Source organism: Haematobia irritans, chromosome 1, assembly GCF_050003625.1.
Source record: "Haematobia irritans isolate KBUSLIRL chromosome 1, ASM5000362v1, whole genome shotgun sequence".
Lineage (NCBI taxonomy): Eukaryota > Metazoa > Arthropoda > Insecta > Diptera > Muscidae > Haematobia > Haematobia irritans.
The window spans coordinates 243,675,310-243,701,695 of record NC_134397.1 but is presented as its reverse complement, the minus strand read 5'-3'; the positions used below and the strand labels follow the sequence as shown (position 1 = coordinate 243,701,695).

Genomic DNA, 26,386 nt, shown 5'->3' with positions numbered 1-26,386 from the left:
AAAATTTCTTTTTAATTTAAATTTAATTTAATTTTCTACAAATTTTATTTTTATAGAAAATTTTGCCAAAATTTTATTTCTATAAAAAAACTTGTCAAAATGTTATTTCTATCGAATTTTTTTTTGTCAAAATTTTATTTCCATAGACAATTTTGTCAAAATTTTATTTCTATAGAAAACTTTACCAAAATTTTTTTCTATAGAAAATTTTGTCAAAGTATTATTCCTGTAGTTCTATAGAAAGTTTTTACAAATTTTATTACTGCAGAAAATTTTGTCAAAATTTTATTTATCTAGAAAATTTTGTTTTTTTTTCTAAAGAAAATTTTGTTAAAATTTCTATATAAAAGGTTTCAAAAGAGTTTATTTCTATAGAACATTTTGTCAAAATTTTATTTCTAATTTAAATTTAATTTAATTTTCTACAAATTTTATTTTTGTAGAAAATTGTGTCAAAATTTTATTTTTGTAGAAAATTTTGCTAAAATATTATATCTATAAAACAGTTTGTCGAAATTTTATTTCCATAGAAAAACTTGTCAAATTTATATTTCTGTCGATTTTTTTTTTTCAAAATTTTATTTCTATAGAAAATTTTGCCAAAATTATATTTCTATAAAAAATTTTACAAAAATGTATATAGAAAATTTTTTCAAAATTGCATTTCTGTAGAAAATTTTGTCAATATTTTGTTGCTATAGAAAATTTTACATAATTTTTTTTTCCATAGATAATTTTGATTTTTTATTATATAATATTTAGTCAAAATTTTATTTCTATAGAAAATTTTCCAAAAATTATAGTTTTATAAAAAATTGTACCAATATTTTATTTTTATAGAAAATTTTGCCAACATTTTATTTTTCTAGAAAATTTTGTCTAAATTTTACTTTCATAGAAAATTTTGTCAAAATTTTATTTCTAATTTAAATTTAATTTATTTTCCAAAAATTTCATTTTTTATAGAAAATATTGCCAAAATTTTAGGTTTGTAGAATTTTTTTTTTTACATTTTATTTCTATAGAATGTTTTATAATTTGCCAAACATTTTCTTCTTTAGAAAATTTTGTCAAAATTTTCTTTCTATAGAAAATTTTGTCAATATTTTATTTCTACAAAAAAAAAAAAATTTGTCTAAATTTTATTTTTTACAAAAAATTTTGTCAAAATTTTAGTTCTTTAGAAAATGTTTACAAATTTTTGTTCTATAGAAAATTTTCACAAATTTTATTTCTGCAGAAAATTTTGTCATCTAGAAAATTTTGTTTTTTTTTTTTAATTTTCAAAATTTCTATAAAAAATTTTGTAAAAATTTTATTTCAATAGAACATTTTGTCAAAATTTTATTTCTACAGAAAATTTTGTTAAACAGAATAGAATTGTCCAAATCGGTTACGATGTAAATACATGATATGGGAAGTTCCCATTATAAAATAAAGGTCTAATATCCCCTATGGTACAGGGTAGGACACGAATTATATCCTTCAAACGACTGACAAAGCTATCACACGATGGGCGAAAATGGCCCTGAGGTATTGTGTCCGGCAAAGCGCCATCTTGATATGATCCAAAAGGCTCCAGACGCATAAGTCAAATAGATTAAAATGCAGAGGTTTTGGTAGCCATTGTATGGCCAGGAATTTCCTTTTTAAGCCATTCTTTGATAATGGCTGCTGCGTCATATTGGAATGTCCATGGTCTGCGGCCTATATGTTTATCTGAGCAGGGCTTCAATAATGTCTGTAGTACACTTTCCCGATAATATTGAGCATTTAATTTGACCCCACGGGCAATGAATATGAGCGCACCCAGAGAAGGAATATGATCACCTCAGACATGTTTTATGAGCAAAATGTTATTTTTGGTTGGTGACCATGTAACATGGTTTTCGCAACCATGTTATTTTCTCGGAAATCATGTATCTGATTTCGGCAAGCAGGTTATATTTGGCGAGAAAATAACATTTTAGTGACAACCATGTTACGTCACCACACAAAAAAAACATTTTGCTCTTGAAACATGTTTGAGGTGATCATATTCCTTCTCTGCGTGCGAGGAGCGACCATCGGCCGTTACGGTAGATTTAAATCTTCAGCTGAAGATGTTCCTTCTTAGCTCTTTCCAGTCTAACTTTTTTGTGGATCATTGAGCTCTTGCACTTTTTGTAACTTCAACGGTCAAGGTCATATTTCATACGTGTTGCATTGGTTTTCGTAAGCTCTCCAGCAAGATTTCTACTACTACAGCGTGGATATGGATGAAATCTTGCCTTCACTTTTTTAACATTTCTGGTGTTGTTAGCGTTTTTGTCACCGTGACGAGCAATGGCGAGCGAAACAAAAGATTTATTAACATTTAAATGCTGAAGGGCTCTAACGATAACCACTTGTGGTTTTGCAGCTAAATATTAAGCAATCACGCTTGTATCCCATTACGAATAACTTTATTTCTGCATACAATAGATCAAAATGCTTTTGTAGGCAGTCACTGAAATAGTCTGTCAGCTATCAGAGAGGAACGCTTTAGAAATGATAGTAGTGTGAATTGCAACATATTAGCCCAGTATACACTCAACATAAAAAGTTTACTTGGATCCAAAGATTTTTATCTTCAACTAAGGGTTTTGGAATTTGTTCCGAGCCAAAGATATGGCTTGTTTAAAATTAAGATGTTTTCAGGGACCTCCCTCGCTTTAAATCAAGGATCAATAAAAATAAAAATGGGATACAGACCTCATTCATCTCTTAGTTCGAAATATTCATAAAGCTATTAATCTACAAAGAAATGCCAGATTGAATTAGGAAAAACAAACTTTTAACCAAATATGCATATCCTCAAAATTAGTCTTAACCTATATTTCAAGTGTTTTTATTTTAAATATAAAGATTCATTATACCATTTGATTTAAAAACCATTTCTTCACATTAAGAATGTTTTTCTTTAAGTTAAGGAAAATTTGCAAGACCTCTGATTTTATCAGAGGGACGCAAATTTCCAAAATGTGTCTCCTAAATATAATGAAAACAAGTATATACGGCCGTAAGTTCGGCCAGGCCGAAGCTTATGTACCCTCCATCATGGATTGCGTAGAAACTTCTTCTAAACACTGCCACCCACAATCGAATTACTTAAGTTGCGGTAACGCTTGCCGATGGCAAGGTATCTTAAAACCTCCTAACACCATCTTCTAAATTGTATGTAAGTCCATACGTGGTATATATTAAATCAAAAAAGATCGATCCAATACGTATATAATTCAGTTTGACAAAGTAGACATAAAATTTTAACAAAATTGTCTATAGAAATAAAATTTTCACAAAATTTTCTATAGAAATAAAAATTTTCACAAAATTTTCTATAGAAATAAAAATTTTCACAAAATTTTCTATAGAAAGAAAAGTTTTACAAAAGTGTCTACAGAAATAAAATTTTAACAAAATTTTCTATAGAAATAAACTTTTGACAAAATTTTCTATAGAAATAAAATCTTGGTAGATTATTTTTGGCTCGAGTGGCAACCATGATTATGAACCGAATAAAATTTTCTATAGAAATAAAATCTTGGTAGATTATTTTTGGCTCGAGTGGCAACCATGATTATGAACCGAATAAAATTTGAACAAAATTTTCTATAGAAATAAAATTTTGACAATGATGAAAATTTTATTATGAGCCGAATAAAAATTTAACAAAATTTTCTCTAGAAATAAAATTTTGACAAAATTTTCTATAGAAATAAAATTTTGGTAGATTATTTTTTGCTCTAGTGGCAACCATGATTATGAACCGATATGGACCAATTTTTGTGTGATTGGACCAATTTTGGTATGGTTGTTAGCGACCATATACTAACACCACGTTCCTAATTGAACCGGATCGGATGAATTTTGCTCCTCCAAGAGGCTCCGGAGGTCAAATCTGGAGAACGTTTTATATGGGGGCTATATATAATTATGGACCGATATGGACCAATTTTTGCACGGTTACTAGAGACCATATACCAATACCATGTACCAAATTTCAGCCGGATCGGATGAAATTTGCTTCTCTTAGAGGCTTCGCAACCCAAATCTGGGGATCGGTTTATATGTGCGCTATATATAATTAAGGACCGATGTGGACCAATTTTTGCACGGTTGCTAGAGACCATATACCAATATCATGTACCAAATTTCAGCCGGATCGGATACAATTTGCTTCTCTCTGAGGCTTCGCAAGCCAAATCTGGAGATCGGTTTATATGGGGGCTATATATAGTTATGGACCGATGTGGACCAATTTTTGCACGGTTGCTAGAGACCATATACCAATACCATGTACCAAATTTCAGCCGGATCGGATGCAATTTGCTTCTCTTTGAGGCTTCGCAAGCCAAATCTGGAGATCGGTTTATATGGGGGCTTTATATATTTATGGACCGATGTGGACCAATTTTTGCATGATTGTTAGAGACCATATACCAACACCATGTACCAAATTTCAGTCGGATCGGATGAAATTTGCTTCCCTTTGAGGCTCTGCAAGCCAAATCTGGGGATCGGTTTATATGGGGGCTATATATAATTAAGGACCGATATGGACCAACTTTTGCATGGTTGTTATAGACCATATACCAACATCATGTACCAAATTTCAGCCGGATCGGATGAAATATGCTTCTCTTAGAGGCTCCACAAGCCAAATCTGGGGATCGGTTTATATGGGGGCTATATATAATTAAGGACCGATATGGACCAACTTTTGCATGGTTGTTAGAGACCATATACCAACACCATGTACCAAATTTCTGCCGGATCGGATGAAATATGCTTCTGTTAGAGGCTCCACAAGCCAAATCTGGGGATCGGTTTATATGGGGGCTATATATAATTAAGGACCGATATGGACCAACTTTTGCATGGTTGTTAGAGACCATATACCAACACCATGTACCAAATTTCTGCCGGATCGGATGAAATATGCTTCTGTTAGAGGCTCCACAAGCCAAATCTGAGGGTCCCTTTATATGGGGGCTATACGTAAAAGTAGACCGATATGGCCCATTTTCAATACCATCCGACCTACATCGATAACAACTACTTGTGCCAAGTTTCAAGTCGATAGCTTGTTTCGTTCGGAAGTTAGCGTGATTTCAACAGACGGACGGACGGACGGACATGCTTAGATCGACTCAGAATTTCACCACGACCCAGAATATATATACTTTATGGGGTCTTAGAGCAATATTTCGATGTGTTACAAACGGAATGACACAGTTAATATACCCCCATCCTATGATGGAGGGTATAAAAAGAAGATTCTAAACTGATTCTAATTAAAATTAATTAATATTGTGTAAATTGCAAGTACTAAAAGCCAGGGTGCATAATCTTCCACATTAGTATTTTTTCAGTGTATGTTATAAATACTTACAATAATTCAATCTTCGCAGTGAAAATTTATCCCAAATTGTCTGCTTTTTTCTTTGTGTGTATTTTAAATAATACTCTTTAGATTATTTCCCCCAAAAGCTTTGGTGAGTGGAAACTTGCCAATGGTAATGATTTTTCCTTTGTGAATAGTTTAATGAGCTATATTGAAATTGGAAATATTTCTTTCGTTGCTTCTTAGCATATAAAATCTTATTGAAATTATTTTCAAGAATTAATATAGTAGATGGAAAATTTAGTCGGTTTTTTCAATTTTTTTTTCCCACATTTTGGACAGACAAAAGAAATATTTATAAGAACTAAAAGAAAAGATAAAATCGGCCAAAATCGATTTTAAATTTTGTATTTGTGTGTGAACCAGAATAATATATTTTTTTTTCGCTTATAGTTAATTAATCATTAGTTAATAAGTCACGAATGTTAATGATTTATTGGAATTAAATTATTGCCACTTTTATGTGGCACATGAAATTCTTTCATGACTTCTCTCGTTGCCATCAACCCTATCCTTTGGCGTAATCCCATACTATTGATATGTTCTATTTAATATAATGAAGTTTTGACCTATACTTAATTAACATAAATAAATTGTTTAATTGTATATTTTCATATATTTTCAATTAAATTGTTTTATTTATCTACTAGTCATGGTGCTGACAGGCCAAAGTCTTTCGCAAAGAATAATATTTTTGGATGCCAAAGGGATATTATATGATTAACCTTTCGATATTACCTCAAGGTCCTTCAACAATAAAATGTGTTTGACAATATTTTTAATCAATTGAGGCCAATTAGAAATTCAAAACATAAATTAAAATTCTTAGCATGGCCTAGATAATTTCCACTTCAAATCTATGTGCCATTGTTCTGTGGCTGGATATTGAAATGGGTTATGAAATAAACAAGTGGGCGACATCAAAAACCACTTAACATAATCGGCCGAAATATACGAAAGTGAATATTTCGAAAACTATGATCCAAGAAGGCACCTTTTATACGCCGAACCAATCTGTGGAACAGGGTACAAAAAGTGCTCAGGGCCAGCCCCTGAGCACGGCTGCCATAATTGGTAGAATTCTACCATAAATGGTAGATTTTTTACTGTTTCGTAGGTTGGTAGAATTGTATACGTTTTGGTAGATTTTGAAATATATTCCTCTCCAAGGAAAAAGTACATCAAAAATTTTCTAGAGAAATAAAATTTTGAGATTTTTTTTTATAGAAACAAAATTTTGTACAGAAATAAAATTTTGATAAAATTTTCACCCAGAGAAGGAATATGATCACCTCAACCATGCTTCGCGAGCAAAATGTTATTTTTGGACGGATAACATGTAATATGTTTGCGGCAACTATGTTATTTTCTCAAAAAGCATATGTCTGACTTCGGCAACCATGTATATGTTAGCCGAGAAAACAACTTTTTTGCGATAAAAATGTTCCATGGTCACCGTCCAAAAATAACATTTTGCTCTCGAAATATGGTTGAGGTGATCATATTCCTTCTCTGCGTTTTCAATAGAAATAAAATTGTGAGAAAATTTTCCGTAGAAATAAAATTTGGACAAAATTTTCTGTAGAAATAAAATTTTGAGAAAATGTTCTATAGAAATAAAACTTGGCCAAAATTTTGTATAGAAATAAAATTTTCCGAAAAATCTCTATAGAAACAAAATTTTCACAAAATTTTCTATAGAAAAAAAATTTTGAAAGAATTTTCTACAGAAATAAAATTTTGAAAAAAATTTTCTACAGAAACAAAATTTTGAAAAAATTTTGTACAGAAATAAAATTTTGAAAAAATTTTCTAAAGAAATAAAATTCTGAGAAAATTTTCTAAAGAAATAAAATTTTGACAAAATTTTCTATAGAAATAAAATTCTGAATAAAATTTTCTATAGAGATACAATTTTGACAAAATTTTCTATAGAAATACAATATTGAGAAAAATTTCTTTAGAAATAAAATGTTGAAAAAATTTTCTTTAGAAATACAATTTGGAGAAAATTTTCTGTAGAAATACAGTTTGGACATAATTTTCTATAGGATTAAAATTTGGACAACATTTTGTATAGAAATAAAATTTTCAGAAAATTTTCAATAGAAACAAAATTTTTACAAAATTTTGACAAAATTTTCTACAGAAATAAAATTTTGAAAAAATTTTCTACAGAAATAAAATTTTGAGAAAATTTTCTATAGAAATAAAATTTTGCCAAAATTTTCTATAGAAATACGATATTGAGAAAATTTTCTTTAGAAATAAAATGTTGAAAAATTTTTCTATAGAAATAAAATTTTGAAAAAATTTTCTATAGAAATACAATTTGGACATAATTTTCTGTAGGATTAAAATTTGGACAAAATTTTGTATAGAAATGAAATTTTGAGAAAATTTTCTATAGAAATAAAATTCCGAATAGAATTTTCTATGGAGATACAAATTTGACAACATTTTCTATAGAAAAACAATATTGAGAAAATTTTCTTTAGAAATAAAATGTTGAAAAAATTTTCCATAGAAACAAAATTTTGAGAAAATTTTCTATAGAAATACAATTTGGACATCATTTTCTGTAGGATTAAAATTTATAGAAATGGAATTTTGAGAAAATTTTCTATAGAAACAAAATTTTGAAAAAAATTTCGAAGGAAATAAAATTTTAAAAAAAATTTTCTAAAGAAATAAAATTTTGACAAAATTTTTTATAAAAATAAAATTTTGGAAAAAATTTCGAAACAAATAAAATTTTGAGAAAATTTTCTATAGACATAAAATGTTGACAAAATTTTCTATAGAATCAAAATCTTGAGAAAAATTTCTATAGATTTTGAGTAAATTTTCTATAAATTTTGACAAAATTTTCTATAGAAATAAAATTTTGACCACATCTTCTGTAGAAATGAAATTTTTACAAAATTTTCTGTAGAAATAAAATTTTGAGAAAATTTTCTATAGAAATAAAACTTGGACAAAATTTTGTATAGAAATAAAATTTTCAGAAAATTTTCTATAGATTAAAATTTGGACAAAATTTTGTGTAGAAATAAAATTTTGAGAAAATTTTCTATAGAAATAAAACTTGGACAAAATTTTGTATAGAAATAAAATTTTCAGAAAATTTTCTATAGAAACAATATTTTTAAAAAATTTTCTACAGAAACAATATTTTGAAAAAATTTTCTACAGAAATAAAATTTTGACAAAATTTTCTATAGAAATAAAATTTTGAATAAAATTTTTTATAGAGATACAATTTTGACAAAATTTTCTATAGAAATACAATATTGAGAAAAGTTTCTTTAGAAATAAAATGTTGAAAAAATTTTCTTTAGAAATATAATTTGGAGAAAATTTTCTGTAGAAATACAGTTTGGACATAAATTTCTGTAGGATTAAAATTTGGACAAAATTTTGTATAGAAATGAAATTTTGAGAACATTTTCTATAGGAATAAAACTTGGACAAAATTTTGTATAGAAATAAAATTTTCAGAAAATTTTCTATAGAAACAAAATTTTTACAAAATTTTCTACAGAAACAAAATTTTTAAAAAAATTTCTATAGAAACAATATTTTTACAAAATTTTCTACAGAAACAATATTTTGAAAAAATTTTCTACAGAAATAAAAATTTGAAAAAATTTTCTACAGAAATAAAATTTTGACAAAATTTTCTATAGAAATAAAATTCTGAATAAAATTTTCTATAGAGACACAATTTTGATAAAATTTTCTATAGAAATACAATATTGAGAAAATTTTCTGTAGAAATAAAATGTTGAAAAAATTTTCTATAGAAATACAATTTGGAGAAAATTTTCTATAGAAATACAATGTGGACATAATTTTCTGTTGGACAAAATTTTGTCTAGAAATAAAATTAGGAGAAAATTTTCTATAGAAATAAAACTTGGACAAAATTTTGTATAGAAATAAAATTTTTAGACAATTTTCTGTAGAAACAAAATTTTTACAAAATTTTCTACAGAAACAAAATTTTGAAAAAATTTTCTAAAGAAATAAAATTTTGAAAAAATTTTCTAAAGAAAAAAAATTTTGAGAAAATTTTCTATAGAAATAAAATTTTGACAAAATTTTCTATAGAAATAAAATTCTGAATAAAATTTTCTATAGAGATACAATTCTGACAAAATTTTCTATAGAAATAAAATATTTAGAAAATTTTCTTGAAAAAAATTTCTATAGAAATAAAATTTTGAGAAAATTTTCTATAAAAATACAATTTGAAGAAAATTTTCTATAGAAATACAATTTGGACATAATTTTCTGTAGGAATAAAATTTTGACAAAATTTTCTACAGAAATAAAATTTTGACAAAATTTTCCATAGAATTAAAACTTTGAAAAAATTTTCTATAGATTTTGAGAAAATTTTCTATAGAAATAAATTTGGACAACATTTTCTGTAGAAATAAAATTTTGAGAAAATTTTCTATAGAATTAAACTTTTGATAAAATTTTGTATAGAAATACAATGTGGACAAAATTTTCTATGGAAATAAAATGGCTAAAGTCAACAAATTAAAGTACGAGTTGCTTGACCACCCACCTTATTCTCGTGATTTAGCTCCCAGTGATTTTTATTTGTTCCCAAATCAAAAAAATTCTTGCTAGCAAGCGTTTTACTTCAAATGAAGATGCAATTACAGTTGTAAACCACTATTTTGAAGACCTTGAGGAAAACTATTTTAATCAAGGGATAGAATTGCTAGAAAAGCATTGGACTAAGTGTATTGAAGTTTCAGGAGGTTATATTGAAAAATAAAAATATTTTTGAAAAACTAACTATTCTCTTTCATTGATAGGCTAAGAAGTTTCCGAACCGCCCTCGTATTAAGAAAATTTTCTATAGAAATAAAATAATTTTTGTTTTTGATCTCAGCTTAAAACCATGCATTGACTAAACTACAAGTGTAGCTTAACCAACAGAGGAAAAGTATGCTTGTCAAATTTATTTGGGCAAAGCCCTATAGACTGCAGGATGGTTGGATGTACAGCTGTTTCGGAATTACCACATTCCTCATCAGCATCCTCTACTTACAGCAAAACTATCAACCAATTATCAGAATAAATTCGGGTAATTCACTTAACCCAAAGTGAACTACACTTGAACCTTCCGAAAAGAAATTTTGATAGTCGGCTACTGCCTAAACAAATTTGCAAGCATATTCCCATACTGTTGACGGATTTTCTTTTCTTTTTTGTGACTTTTAACTGCTCAAAATGTAAATTTTGACTTTAAATCTTCAAATAGCATATTTTCTGGTCCCAAAGAACTTCTTCGGAATAATATGCAAGACCGGCGTGCTAACCGTTACACCGCGTTTGCAAATTGATTTGGAAACACCCAAATGAGTAGTCCTACTTCAGGCGACATTGCTCCTTTTGTTCGGATCGATTACGCATGACCTGGTTTATCAGCATTTTCTTATAACGAAGTCAAAAATTGGTTCGATTTACGGATCGCGTCAAAAGACAATATTTCGATACGGTTCATTACTATGTATTACAACATATACTCGTAGAAAGAAAATGGGTGTATATGATTTTTGGAAACCCAATCTTATACAAAGGTCTACATATGTTCAGATTGTTATCAGTAACATTTCTGTTTTCCTTCTAATACTTCTGCATCCATTCTATTCATATTTCGTCCGCTTGTGGATATAACATTTTAATTGAATCGATGGCATTTCTTTTCCATTCAATTGAATTTAATTATTTTCATATCTTTTCTTAGTCACACATTTGGATTTACTTATTATAATTCCATGGAATTATTTCATAATAAATGTGTGAATATTTTTAAATTTACAATGCATACAACACACATAGACAAAAGGAGGTTACATTTAACCACCCAGCGGGAAAATTGCGAAGTACCGCAAAAATCATGCCTTCTTAACCCATGATTTTGGGATCCTTAACACCTTCCCATATGCCTTCTCCTATCATGCATGCTAAAATGCCTTGCACTTCCTTTCTAAAAAATGCCCGCAAACATTATTCTGTGCCTTCTTTGGGAATTGGAAAAAGAAGGACCAATATTGTTGTTATAAGAACGAAAATTCAGTTTTACAGACAGTTTTAATCAAATCCTTGAGAGTTAAAGAAGCAAACAAATTGTCTTTGATAGTTCAGCTCCGCCCATTCTCTCTAGTAATTTTGACAACTTGTTTCACGGTATGAAATTGAAATCTTTTTTAATGCGTATCGTAAAGTCCAATAGGAAAACACGAATTAACTCATTCTCATATTAAACAAGTAAGGAAAGTCTAAAGTCGGGCGGGGCCGGCTAAATTATACCCTCCACCAGTATGTATACCAACATCTTAACACCTTAAATATGAACCGATTTGGGCATTTTTTTAAACATTTACAAAATGTCTAGACTCAAAATTTAAATTGGTTTATGACCGGGACGGACCACAATGTTACTAAAAAACAAGTAAGGAAAGTCTAAAGTCGTGCGGGGCCGAATATATTATACCCTGTACCACTTTGTAAATCCACATTTTCGACACTATATCAAATCGGTCAAATGTGTTGGGTGCTATATATAAAGGTTTTTGTTCCAAATACATACATTTAAATCTGACTTCATCTGAACAGATTTTATAACCTATAGACTTAAAATTTAAGTCGCCTAATGCCCTGGAATGGTACACTATGTTAGTAAAAAATATGGGAAACATTTTAATCTGAACCAATTTTGAGGCAACTTCGCAAAAGTGTATTTATGATTTGTCGGTCGATAGACATGTATAAGAAATAATGTAAAATTTGAGTCACTTTTACAAGTTTTCGACTTAGCAGTAGCGATTTTATAAGAAAAATGTGGGTATTTTGGCCATTTTTGCCCAAATCGTAAAAACATATATATAGAAGCTATATAGAAATCTGAACCGATTTTAACCAAATTTGACATACATACCCAAAAAAAAATTGGAAGTTGTTCCACAAACATTTCTTTTAAATCCCATCCCAGAATCCCCCATCGAGTTTTTTCAACTTCCGATGCAGTCCTTTTGGACAACTTCACAAACATTTCTTCTAAAGCGCATCGTGGGATCCCCCAATAATTTTTTTCCACTTCCGATGCAGTCCTTTTGGACAAGCGCACAAACACTTCTTCTAAAGCACATCTTGGGATCCCCCAATGATTTTTTTCTACTTCCGATGCAGTCCTTATGGACAAGTATTAGAAAGAAAGCAATCAGGTTATTTTAAGTGCAAATTTTGTACAATTAAATTTTACAAAAAAATAGAAAACTAATAAAAAACTAAAAAAAATAGAAATTAATAAAAAAATAATAAAAAAAAATAAATTTCATCCCTGCTGGGATTTGAACCTGTGCCGTTTGACTTTCTCGCTTCCATGGAAGTTCTTTCGAGAAGGTTTTGCAAATTACGAGAATTTTTAATTTTTTTTTTTTTGTTGAGTTTTAATGGAAAAAATATATTTATACGAAAATATATGCCGAAAATAAAAAATAAAAACGATGCATGACATAATAAAATATTTTTTTAGAAAAATATTTGATAAAAAAAATTGCCGCTGGTGAGATTTGAACCTGCGTTTCTTATTTTTTCGTTCATACTAATAAAGAACATCTCGAGAAGCAATTATAATGTTATTCCTTGGTGTCGTATCACGATCATATCACAAACATTTGAATTGACCTTTCGACGCTTTATGTTCAATGGTGTTGGTGGCTGAGTGTGCTAAGGCATTCTGTTATGGTGCCAGCAAACCCAGGTTCAACTCCTGGTCGGAGCGAACAAATTTTTCAAATTGTAAAAATTAGATAATAGGAATATAATTGTGTAATAAAACATATGGATGAAAAAAAAATTAAATTGGTTAAAAAATTTTTTTTTTCGCTTTTTAAATTTCTTCATTCAAATTAACTTCCAGGGCACAACTTCTGAAGCAATGCAAAGGATCCAAAAAGGGAGTACTTCCGTCCTATGACAAGCCCATGTAAAATTCATTGGAGATGATCCAAGTTTGCACTACTTCCGGATCACAGATTGAGGATCCAAACTACTTTTTGGAAGCTCTTTTTTTGCTGGGTACTTAGTATTTTAATTCTACTCCCTGTGCAAAATTTAACGAAAACGGACTACAACTTTGAACTCTGTGGTCATATGACGGAAAATCTGGCGAAAGATATATGGGAGTTATATCAAAATCTGAACCGATTTCAATTAAAATTCGCTCGCATATCCAGAACCTTAATTCTACTCCCTGTGCAAAGTTTCAAGTAAATCGGGGTAAATCTTTGGTGTCTGTGGGTATAAATATGATTCGAAATCGGTCGAAAGACATATTCGGGAGCTATATCTAAATCTGAACCGATTTCAACTAAATTTGGTATAATTAACGATACTATTAAACGCACTCCTGTGCAAAATTTGAAGCAAATCAGGGTAAAACTCTCTAAATACGTCAATTATGGTCATATCGGTGATAAATATATATGGCAACTATATCTAAATCTGAACCGAAATCAATCGCGATTGTCTTTGAGCCAAGGTAAAACTCTGTGCCAAATTTGAAGACGATCTGACTTAAACTGCGAACTGTACTTTGCACACAATATTACATATACAGACAGACGGCCAGACAGACAGACAGACGGACATGGCTAAATCGACTCAGAATTTAATTCTAAGACGACCGGTATACTAATCGACCTTCTTGACGTTACATACAAATGCACAAACTTATTATACCCTGTACCACAGTAGTGGTGAAGGGTATAAAAACGAACTAAAAATAAAGGACAAAATCATTGGCATTTCATTCTATTTTTGGAATCGTACGAAAATTTTCTTTTGCTTTAGTTCATATGGAATTTATGTGTACGGTCATTGAACTATATACCCACGTTTAGTTTATAAAATGTTTGAGACATACTTACAAAAAAAGAAAATTTCATTGGGATGTGGAAAATTTCGAAAAAAAATAAATTTAACTACAAACAAATAATTTTTGTGCAATAAAATTAAGTTAAATTTAGCGTTCCTTTAACTACGGATTTTTTCGGTGTAGTAATATCATCTTTTCATTTTCCCCTAATCAAGTATATATACACTGTATATAGTCGGAAATAGATATTTTGTTTGTTACGCACGGAATGACAAATTTGTTATTCCCCCAATACCATTCTGTGACGTCAGGTATAAAAAGGATCTCATACTCATTCTTTGTTGGCTGCCAAACTATTAATTTGTTTATGTCTAGTTACTCCTAACTTTGGCCTTCTAGAAGACATTCTCTGTAACATATAAAAGATCCGATACCCATTATACGTTCACTTCAGACAGAAGGGAACGCGGAATGACCTCACGTGTAGCTTAAGTTTACCTTTTGGCGCCCACATCACATAAATGTGTTGTAGGCCAATGGATGAGTGTAGGACTACCAACAACGAGGACCCCGGTTCAAATCCCGACGGAGCAGAAAAATAAAAATACACATGAGGTAAATATTAAAATCACAAAAATAAGATAAACTGTATAGGAAAAGTAAGTCAAATTAAATTCTAATGTAAAATGTATGAAGGCAAATGTTCAGTTCATAGACAACCTTGCCTTCAAAATATTTATTTTTACACGCTTTCTTTTATGCCTTCCTGTCCAGGCTTTTTGAGGGCCTTCTTTGGAAGGCATGATTTTTGTACTTAGTATGAAGGCCTGATAACATGGCACCGACAACATCACCTCTAGAAGGCATACGAATAGAAGCGAGAGGCAAGGCCTTGGTCTCCAATCCAATCCAATGTTATTTTGAAATGAACACGTAATGCAGCGCCCAAGCCTTATAGCTACCCGGGCAGCACTTCCATCATCGATTCCACGTCCCTTCCATTTCCCGCTGGGCAATTACGCAAAACATACACACACAAACAAAAATATATTTACCACCAACAAGATGTCCTCTTCATATGCAGATGTCTTCTTATACACATACTCACTCACACACACACACATATATATAAATACACTCTTGCTATGCCATATGTTACTACTGCTAATACTGAAAATGTTGTGTTTAGAAAGATGTTTATCCATATGTAAATGCTAATATTAGCTATTGTTAAGATGCTTTATATCGGATTCCATCACACAAACAGGGATTTAACAATATTAAACATTTGTGTTCGAATAAAGAGCATATAACATAATCATTTATGATTTCCTTGTTTTCCAATAAGGGGTGATACTTTAGTATTCACTCATTTTTTGAACTTCCGACTATTTGAAAGTTGGACTAAAGTTCTCCGATTTACTTGAAATTTACAGAAGACGTGAGGAGCTAATGAAATTAATATGGGGTGCGCGATTTTCTTTTTTTATACCCTCCACCATAGGATGGGGGGTATATTAACTTTGTCATTCCGTTTGTAACACATCGAAATATTGCTCTAAGGCCCCAGAAAGTATATATATTCTGGGTCGTGGTGAAATTCTGAGTCAATTTGAGCATGTCCGTCCGTGCGTCTGTTGAAATCACGCTAACTTCCGAACGAAACAAGCTCTCGACTTGAAACTAGGCATAGGTTGTTGTTATTGATGTAGGTCGGATGGTATTGCAAATAAGCCATATCGGACCACTTTTACGTATAACCCCCATATAAACCGACCCCCAGATTTGGCTTGCAGAGCCCCCGATCCGGTTGAAATTTGGTATGTGGTGTTAGTATATGGTCTCTAACAACAATGCAAAAATTGGGTGACATCGGTCCATAATTATATATAGCCCCCATATAAACCGATCCCCCGATTTGGCTTGTGGAGCCTCTAAGAGAAGCAAATTTCATCCGATCCGGCTGAAATTTGGTACATGGTATAAGTATATGGTCGATCCCCAGATTTTAACTCCGGAGCCTGTTGGAAAAGCAAATTTAATCCGATCCGGTTGAAATTTGATACGTGGTGTTAGTATATGGTATCTAACAACCACGCAAAAATTGGTCCATATAAATCCATAATTATATATAGCACCTATAAAAACCGATCCCCAGATTTGACCTCCGGAACCTCTTGGAGGAGGAAAATTCATCCGATTCGGTTGAAACTTGGTACATTGCGCTGGTATATTGCCGCTAACAGCCACGCAAAAATTGGTCCACATCGGTCTATAGTTATATATAGCCAATGGCCAATCACCCAAAAATTGGTGCATATCGCCAAAAATAACTTCTATTGAAAATTTTGTCAAAATTTAATTTCTATACAAAGTTTTGTCAAAATTTTATTTCTGTAGAAAATTTTGTTAAAATTTTATTTCTGTAGAAAATTTTGTCAACATTTTATTTCTATAGAAAATTTTGTTAAAATTTTATTTCTGTAGAAAATTTTGTCAACATGTTATTTCCATAGAAAATTACAACATTTCATTTATATATAAAATTTCGTCGAAATGAATTATATACGTATTTAATCGGCCTTTTTTGTTTAATATATACCCCGCATGGACTAACTTACAATTTAGAAGACGGTGTTAAGGATTTTTTTAGATACCTTGCCATCGGCAAGTGTTACCGCAACCCAAGTAATTCGATTGTGGATGACAGTCTTTAGTAGAAGTTTCTATGCAATCCATGGTGGAGGGTACATAGGATTCGGCCTGGCCGAACTTACGGCCGTATATACTTTTTTTTTTATTTGGAAGGGATGAAATATGGTAAAATTTTCAGATTTGGTTGATTACTCCGTCTTCTTTGTAATATGACAGGTTGGCTGATAAGTCCCAGGTCTAACAAAGAAAAACACATTTTTTTGTCAAAATTCGTTTTTATTATTCAACATAGTTCCCTTCAAGAGCGATACAAAGATTATAACGACCTTCTAACTATTTGATACCATTTTGGTAGTACTCCTTCGGTTTTGCCTCAAAATGCGCCTCAGTTTCGGCGATCACCTCTTCATTGCAGCCAAATTTTTTCTCTGCGATTATTCTTTTGAGGTCTGAGAACAAGAAAAAGTCGCTGGGGGCCAGATCTGGAGAATACGGTGGGTGGGGAAGCAATTCGAAGCCCAATTCATGAATTTTTGCCATCGTTCTCAATGACTTGTGGCACGGTGCGTTGTCTTGGTGGAACAACATTTTTTTTCTTCTTCATATGGGGCCGATTTGCCGCGATTTTGACTTTCAAACGCTCCAATAACGCCATATAATAGTCACTGTTGATGGTTTTTCCCTTCTCAAAATAATCGATAAAAATTATTCCATGCGCATACCAAAAAACTTTGCCAGCGGACTTTTGAGTCTTTCCACGCTTCGGAGACGGTTCACCGGTCGCTGTCCACTCAGCCGACTGTCGATTGGACTCAGGAGTGTAGTGATGGAGCCATGTTTCATCCATTATGAGTTTACAGTTGCAAACACCGCTCAGAATCATTAACACGTTGTTGTTTTTGGTCAAATGTGAGGTCGCGCGGCACCCATTTTGCACAGAGCTTCCGCATATCCAAATATTGATGAATGATATGACCAACACGTTCCTTTGATATCTTTAAGGCCTCTGCTATCTCGATCAACTTCATTTTACTGTCATTAAAAATCATTTTGTGGATTTTTTTGATGTTTTCGTCGGTAACTACCTCTTTCGGGCGTCCACTGCGATCACCGTCCTTCGAAGTATTCTAGGACTACAAATAGGTGTGGCGAAAATGGGGCGTCTCGGTCCATCTTTTGGTATAGCCCCCATGTAGACCGATCTTCTGATTTCACTCCTTGGGGTTCTAAAAACTGTATTTACTATCCGATTTGCCTGAAATTGAAAATCTAGAGGTATTTTAGAACCGCAAAAAGGTGTGTCGAAAATGGTGTCTTTCGGTCTATGTTAGGGTATAGCCCCCATATGGAGCGATCTCCCGATTTTACTTCTTGGGCTTCTAGAAACCGTAGTTTTCAACCGATTTGTATGAAATTGAAAATCTAGAGGTATTTTAGGAACACAAATAGATGTGTCGCAAATGGTGTGTATCGGTCCTTGTTTTGGTATAGCCCCCATATAGATCGAAATAAGGAACCGGCCCTTCGATTTGGGGCCTAGATTCTAGAACTACAATTAGATGTGCTGAATACTGTGTGTATCCTTCCATGTTTTGGTATAGGCCCCATTACACTGAACTACCGATTTAACTTTTAAGGTTTCTAGAAATTATAGTTTTTATCCGATTTGCCACAATTTGAAAATATACTGGCATTTTAGACCCACAACAAAGTGTATATGATTTAGTTTTTATCGGTCCATGTGGTAAGGCCTCCAAGGTGCACTGGTCATGAAAATTGCTTGAAACTGAATGTAAAATTTCAAGATTTTACTTCTAGTAATTATTGAAATAATTGCGGTAAAAATCTACAGATTCTAGATTTCAAAACAAGGCGTTATTTCATTATTTTTGTTTCACACTTACAAGAGATGTTTATGATTCCTCTAAAACTCAAAAACAAAAAAAAAAAAATGGTTCTTATAAATCCAGAATCTGATCTTATCTTCATAGGTAAAATCTTTCATGAACTGATCTGCTTGGGAAAATATCTGTCATCAAATCACCCTGAAATTTTCAAACGTAACTAGTATATTTGATTCATGGTGGTGGGTATTTAAGATTCGTCCCGGCCGAACTTACTGCTGTATATACTTGTTATATAATAATTTTATTATTTTCCAAGAACTAAATTCATTTTTTCAAGAATTGTTAAATATTCACATTTTGTAATTTATAAGACCGGAACCATATTGTTTTGTATATAATCAAATATCAAAGCGGCTGTCCTATATCCTAAAAAATCCCACGAATTCTATCCTTGAGGTCCTGAGGGTCTTTCAATCTGGTCTATTAATAAACATGACTGGCGTATGTGTATTGTGTTGATGGCTATATCGATATTTCATACATATTATATACTATAAATGATGACTAACTATATATGTATTTAGAAATGCATTAGACAATTAAAAATTTAAATTTATTATAAAGTAAACATTTTGATTGCTACCTAATGTATGCCGAACATCAATTTATATTCATGAATATATTAAGCGTATATAATGTAATATTTTACAAATTTTATGTAATTTATTTTCACTAAATTTGAATTCAATTTAGTGAACCCAAAATGAAAAAAACGATGAATTTATTCATGCTTGAGATTTTAAATAACAATTGAATTTATACGATACCAAAAAAAAAATTAGAGAAATATATTCTAAATATAAATCAATTTTATAAATCTAACATCACGATAGTTTAAGTCATTGCAATTCATTTGATACACTGAAAAAATACCTTTGTTGAGCCAAAGATTTCATGCGAATACGTTTTTTTTTCTTAGCACCGACTAAGCATTTCTATGATAAACAGTTTTTCCCCTAAAGACCCAAAGTCGAAGAGTTTCTTCATTGAAATCGGTTTTGTTCGTAATATTAAGCGATTCAGCTTAAAAATGGGTACCCTTACAAGAAAAAAACACTTTTTTGACTGCACAGAAAAAACTATCACCAAAATATTTCCAATTAAAAAATAAATTGAAGCTGATAACTTTTCAACTAAAAAATGTATTGATACAATTAAATTTTTAATCAATCTGGAAACATTAAGTCACTTAGGTCAATTATTGATTTTTTTTAATTTTTAATTAAAAACTTAATTGATACTAATAAATATTTAATCAAGTTCGGAAGACAAAGTCATTTAAAGGAATTATTGTTTTTTTTTTTTTTAATTTTTAACAAAAACGAGTATATACGGCCGTAAGTTCGGCCAGGCCGAAGCTTATGTACCCTCCACCATGGATTGCGTAGAAACTTCTACTGAAGCCGATGGCAAGGTATCTTAAAACTTCCTAATACCGTAATATATACGTGGTATTAGGAAGTTGGTATATATTAAAATAGAAAAGGCCGATTAAATACGTATATAATTAAGTTTAAAGTTTCTATAGAAATAACATTTTGACAACATTTTCTATAGAAGTAAAATTTGGAAAAAAAATATATAGAAATAAATTTTCTATAGAAATAAAATTTTGATAAAATTTTCTATAGAAATAAAATTTTGGCAAAATTTTTTATAGAAATCAAATTTTGACGAAATTGTCTATAGAAATAAAATTTTGACAAAATTTTCTATAAAAATAACATTTTGACAGTGTTTTCTATAAAAATAAAATTTTGGTAGATTATTTTTGACTCGAGTGGCAACCATGATTATGAACCGATATGGACCAATTTTTGTGTGATTGGGGATCGGCTATATATACCTATAGACCGATATGGACCAATTTTGGCATGGTTATTAGCGGCCTTATACTAACACCACGTTGCAAATTTCAACCGGATCGGATGAATTTTGCTCCTCCAAGAGGCTCCGGAGATCAAATCTGGGGAACGGTTTATATGGGGGCTATATATAATTATGGACCGATATCGACCAATTCTTGCGTGTTTGTTAGAGACCACATTCTAACACCATGTTCCAAATTTCAGCCGGATCGGGTGAATTTTGCTCCTCCAAGAGGCTCCGGAGGACAAATCTGGGGATCGATTTATATGGGGGCTATATATAATTATGGATCAATTCTTGCATGATTGTTAGAGACCATATACTACCACCACGTACAAAATTTCAACCGGATCGGATGAATTTTGCTCCTCTAAGAGCCTCCGGAGGTCAAATCTGGGGATCGGCTTATATGGGGGCTATATATAGTTATGGGTCGATGTGGACCAATTTTTGCATGGTCATTAGAGAACATATACTAACACTATGTACCAAATTTCAGCCGGATCGGATGAAATTTGCTTCTCTTAGAGGCTCCGCAAGCAAAATCGGGGGGCCCATTTATATGGGGGCTATACGTTAAAGTGGACCGATATAGACCAATTTTTGCATGGTTGTTAAAGACCATATACTAACACCATGTACCAAATTTCAGCCTGATCGGATGAAATTTGCTTCTTTTAGAGCAATCGCAAGCCAAATTTGGGGGTCCGTTTATATGGGGGCTATACGTAAAAGTGAACCGATATGGCCCATTTGCAATACCATCTGACCTACATCAATAGCAACTACTTGTGCCAAGTTTCAAGTCGATAGCTTGTTTCGTTCGGAAGTTAGCGTGATTTCAGCAGACGGACGGACGGACGGACATGCTCAGATCGACTCAGAATTTCACCACGACACAGAATATATATACTTTATAGGGTCTTAGAGCAATATTTTGATGTGTTACAAACGGAATGACAAAGTTAATATACCCCCATCCTATGGTGGAGGGTATAAAAATATACAACCGTAAGTTCAGCCAAGCCGAATCTTATGTACCCTCCACCAAGGATTGCGTAGACACTTCTACTAAAGACTGTCATTCGCAATCGAATTACTTGGGTTGTGGTAATACTTGCCTATGGCAACGTATCTCAATTCTTCTTGACATTGTCTTCTAAATTGTAAGTTAGTCCATACGTGGTATAGTATTAAATGCATATTGTTTTTATATAGTACCAACCTTCAAATAATTCGTGTCAAAATTTGACGTCTGTAAGTCAAGTAGTTTGTGAGATAGAGCGTCTTTTGTGAAGCAACTTTTGTTATTGTGAAAAATGGAGAAAAAAAGGAATTTCGTGTTTTGATAAAATATTGCTTTCTGAAGGGAAAAATACGATGGGAGTAAAAACTTGGCTTGATAATGAGTTTCCGGACTCTGCCCCAGGGAAATCAACAATGATTGATTGGTATGCAAAATTCAAGCGTGGTGAAATGATCAGGGAGGACGGTGAACGCAGTGGACGCCCGAAAGAGGTGGTTACCGACGAAAACATCACAAAAATCCACAAAATGATTTTGAATGACCGTAAAATGAAGTTGATCGAGATAGTAGAGGCCTTAAAGATATCAAAGGAACGTGTTGGTCATATCATTCATGAATATTTGGATATGCTTCCGCTCTGTGCAAAATGGGTGCCGCGCGAGCTCACATTTGACCAAAAACAACAACGTGTTGATGATTCTGAGCGGTGTTTGCAGCTGTTAACTCGTAATACACCCGAGTTTTTCCGTCGATATGTGACAATGGATGAAACATGGCTACATCACTACACTCCTGAGTCCAATCGACAGTCGGCTGAGTGGACAGCGACCGGTGAATCGTCTCCGAAGCGTGGAAAGACTCAAAAGTCCGCTGGCAAAGTAATGGCCTCTGTTTTTTGGGATGCGCATGGAATAATTTTTATCGATTATCTTGAGAAGGGAAAAACCATCAACCGTGACTATTATATGGCGTTATTGGAGTGTTTGAAGGTCGAAATCGCGGCAAAACGGTCCCATATGGAGAAGAAAAAAGTGTTGTTCCACCAAGACAACGCACCGTGCTACAAGTCATTGAGAACGATGGCAAAAATTCATGAATTGGGCTTCGAATTGCTTCCACACCCACCGTATTCTCCAGATCTGGCCCCAGCGACTTTTTCTTGTTCTCAGACCTCAAAAGGATGCTCGCAGGGAAAAAATTTGGCTGCAATGAAGAGGTGGCCTATTTTGAGGCAAAACCGAAGGAGTACAAGCAAAATGGTATCAAACAAGTATATACAGCAGTAAGTTCGGTCGGGCCGAATCTTAAATACCCACCACCATGAACCAAATATTAGGGTTTCCTTTGAAATTTCAGGAGGGCTTGAGAACTTGAGGACACTTCCCGAAGATAAATTTAAAGATTTCACCTATGAGGACTATATCAGATTCTGGATTTATAAGAACCATTTTTGTTTGAGTTTTAGAGGAATCACTAACATCACTTGTAAGCAGAGATGGTCTGTCGTAAACTGTAAGGTATTTGACATACATTTACGACGTATTTTTCCATACGTCAAAAACGTCGTATACCTTCGTAAAATACTTAGTTTTTGACAATATACGAATTTCTATTGAATCCTTTTTTTAGAACCGTTTATTTCGTACTGTTTTTTTTTTAATTTTTGTATTTATGAATGACTTTCATTATAAAAAAGAAAATGCTAACCTTCGTAAAATACTTACTTTTTGACAAAAATATATTTTATAAACTTGTTTTTATTGTATTCGACCTGTATTTGATTTTTCCAATTAATGAATTGTTGATTGAAACGAGCTCGAGGTCTGTATTTTTTAATTTATTTTTTATTCAATATTTCGTCTTTTCATTGAAAGACTTCATCGGGAAAATTATTCTGAGTGTACAAAAAGAAAAGAAAATATATACAAAAACATTGAAATACGTACAAATTTGATGTTACATTAAAAACACTTACGAAAACAACAAAAATATTACACCCACTATTGAGTAGAACCTAACGACAGCGTCTGTTGTCATACTAACTATTGTTCTTCCGCCCTTTTGTTTTTCTGATCAGATTCCTGTAGCTTTGCGCCAAATTGTCAATGTCTGTCTTATAGTTCATTCTCTTTTCTGTTGGTGTGTTGAGAATGTGTAACATCTCCAGTGTTAGTCTCTTATTGTAGTTACTCTCACACTGTAGCACACGCGTTCTCTCTATATCGGGGTGGTGATGTTCTACTGCACAGTGTGTTGATAGTGCCGTTTTTTGCATTGGTCTCTGTAACCGATGTTTTAGATCTGATTTATGGCCAGATAAACGAGTTTTTAGTTTGTTCTTCGTAGTTCCTATGTAAACCTTGTCACATCCATCTTTTTCATTCCCATTGCACTTTATTTCGTATATTAGGTTGGACTTTTCCATGTTGTCAATTTTTGATTTTAGATTCGTAAATAATTTTTGTAGTGTGTTAATAGTTTTTGGAGCTATTGCGAAATTATTCTTGTCGATTAAATTGGCATTACAGACTCTTTCATGTAATTTTGGTATGTATACGACCGATTTATAAAAAAGTGTTTGTTTTTCTTTGGGGGGTTGTAATTTGCTTTTCTTAATTATTTTCTCAATTGTGGATAAAGGGAAGCTGTTTTTTTGGAGTATTTTCCTTATTTTTTCAATGTTTGACTTATGAAATTCAGGGCTGCTAATCGTCAATACCCTGTTCACAAAATTTTGGGCCGTATTTTGTATAATTCTCCTGGGGTGGTTTGAGTAAAAGTTAACCAATCTGCCGGAAGACGTTGGCTTTTGATACCAATTGGTTTTTATATTTGTATCTTCTCTAATGATTAGTACGTCCAGATAGGGAATTTGTTTACCTTTTTCAAGTTCCAATGTAAATTTTATACTAGGGTTAAAGCTATTGAATATTGTCAAGAGGTCGTTTATTGCACTTTTTTTTTACAATCCCAAAAAGGTCGTCCACATACTTAGTAAGAATCTTAGGCCTAATATCACAGTTTGCCATACATCTATCCAAAAGCTCTTCCATAACAATGTCGGCTACTATCGGAGATGCAGAAGATCCCATGGGTAAACCTTTTCTTTGTTGATAAAAACTTGTCTTATATCTGAAGTATCTATTATCAATTATACAGAATTTTAGTATCCTGAAAAATAGATTCTTCGGAATCTTTGTTATTTCTTCCAAAATGTGCCACTTTTCTTCTATAATTTTTAATGCCAAGTCCACGGGTATGCTCGGAAATAAAGATACAACGTCAAAAGATACCATCGTTTCGTCTTCATCTATCGTGATGTCTTGTATCTTTGATTTGAATTGCATGGAGTTTTTTACGTTGTATTTTGAATTGTCCGTTAGTCTATTTAAAATAGTTGTCAAGTGTTTACACAGGTTGCTGGATGGGGAATTAATAGATGAACATATGGGACGAAGTGGGTAATCTTGCTTGTGTATTTTTGGGAGACCATATATCCTAGGTGCTATAGCTATCTCGGTCTTCATTCTCCGTTTTTCCGATTCGTCGATAATATTGTATTTGAATAATTCGTCCACAAGTTCATTATTCACTCTTTGAAGCCTGTTAGTCGGATCCGATTTTAATTTTCTATACGTCATGATATCATTCACAATTTTCTCCATTTTCATGTCATAATCCGATTTTTCCATTCCCACTGTAACATTCCCTTTATCCGCTTCTAATATTATTAGATTCTTGTTGTGGTTTAGAAAACGTTGTGTGTGTTCCACTGTGCGTAGATAATATTTCTCCCTTTCCGTTAATTGTTGTTTGTTTGTGTGATTCTCTATCATAGTCGTGAATTTGTTTCTCGCGAGTTCTTGATCTTCTTTGTCGCTAATGGTTTTGATGCACTCTTCTCCATCCGCTATATATTTAAGCATAGGGAAAGTTTCGCGTGTGTGTGGTAATGCAAATTTTTTTCCGTGAGAGAGAAGCCAAGTAATATCATTTGGTATTTGTGTGTTACTCAAATTAACAAACCACGTTTCGTTGTTCTTGATGTCCAGTTCTCTCTTTTGTTGTTCTTCTAGGGTTTTGAATTTCTTTTTATGTCTCGTTTTAATGTCCATTCTAGCGTTTTTTGTGAGTTTCCTCTCACATTTGAAAAACTTTGTGGCGTCTTCATCGTCCATCATTTGGAGTAAACGAAGTTGTGCTTCCTTTTGATCGTCAGTTTGTTGTTTTCTCATTTCGTGTTTTTGTTTTATAAGAAGATTTAAAATTTTGGTATGGAAGTTGTGTACGTATGTATTTAAGGTTTTTTGCATTTGTTCTGTAAGTTGTTGTTGATTTTGGAATATGGTGTATATGTGTTTGGTTGCATTTTTTATGAACTTTGGAATAATGCCAGATTTTCTACATTTAATTAGAAACACTATTGTAGCTTTGGTGTTTTGTTGTTTGTTTGATTCATTTCTATATTTGTTGATATATTTTCCGATCCCTTCGTATTTATGTTTAAGGTGTTGGTAAACCATTTTCTCACTTTTTACGGCGTGCTCCCCGTCTTTGTTATAAACTTGTTTTTATTGTATTCGACCTGTAGGATAAAG

General features: G+C 32.0%; 1 protein-coding gene across 1 annotated transcript; it reads right to left on the bottom strand.

The window, feature by feature from the left end:
- Window positions 1–1,600: 1,600 nt before the first annotated feature.
- Window positions 1,601–26,023, bottom strand: LOC142235598 (uncharacterized). The gene is made up of 2 exons (XM_075306863.1): window positions 24,780–26,023; window positions 1,601–1,751 (listed from the first exon to the last, which is right to left on the bottom strand). Exons 1-2 carry the CDS (start codon window positions 26,021–26,023, stop codon window positions 1,601–1,603), a joined length of 1,395 nt encoding a protein of 464 aa, XP_075162978.1.
- Between the last annotated feature and the right edge of the window lie 363 nt (window positions 26,024–26,386).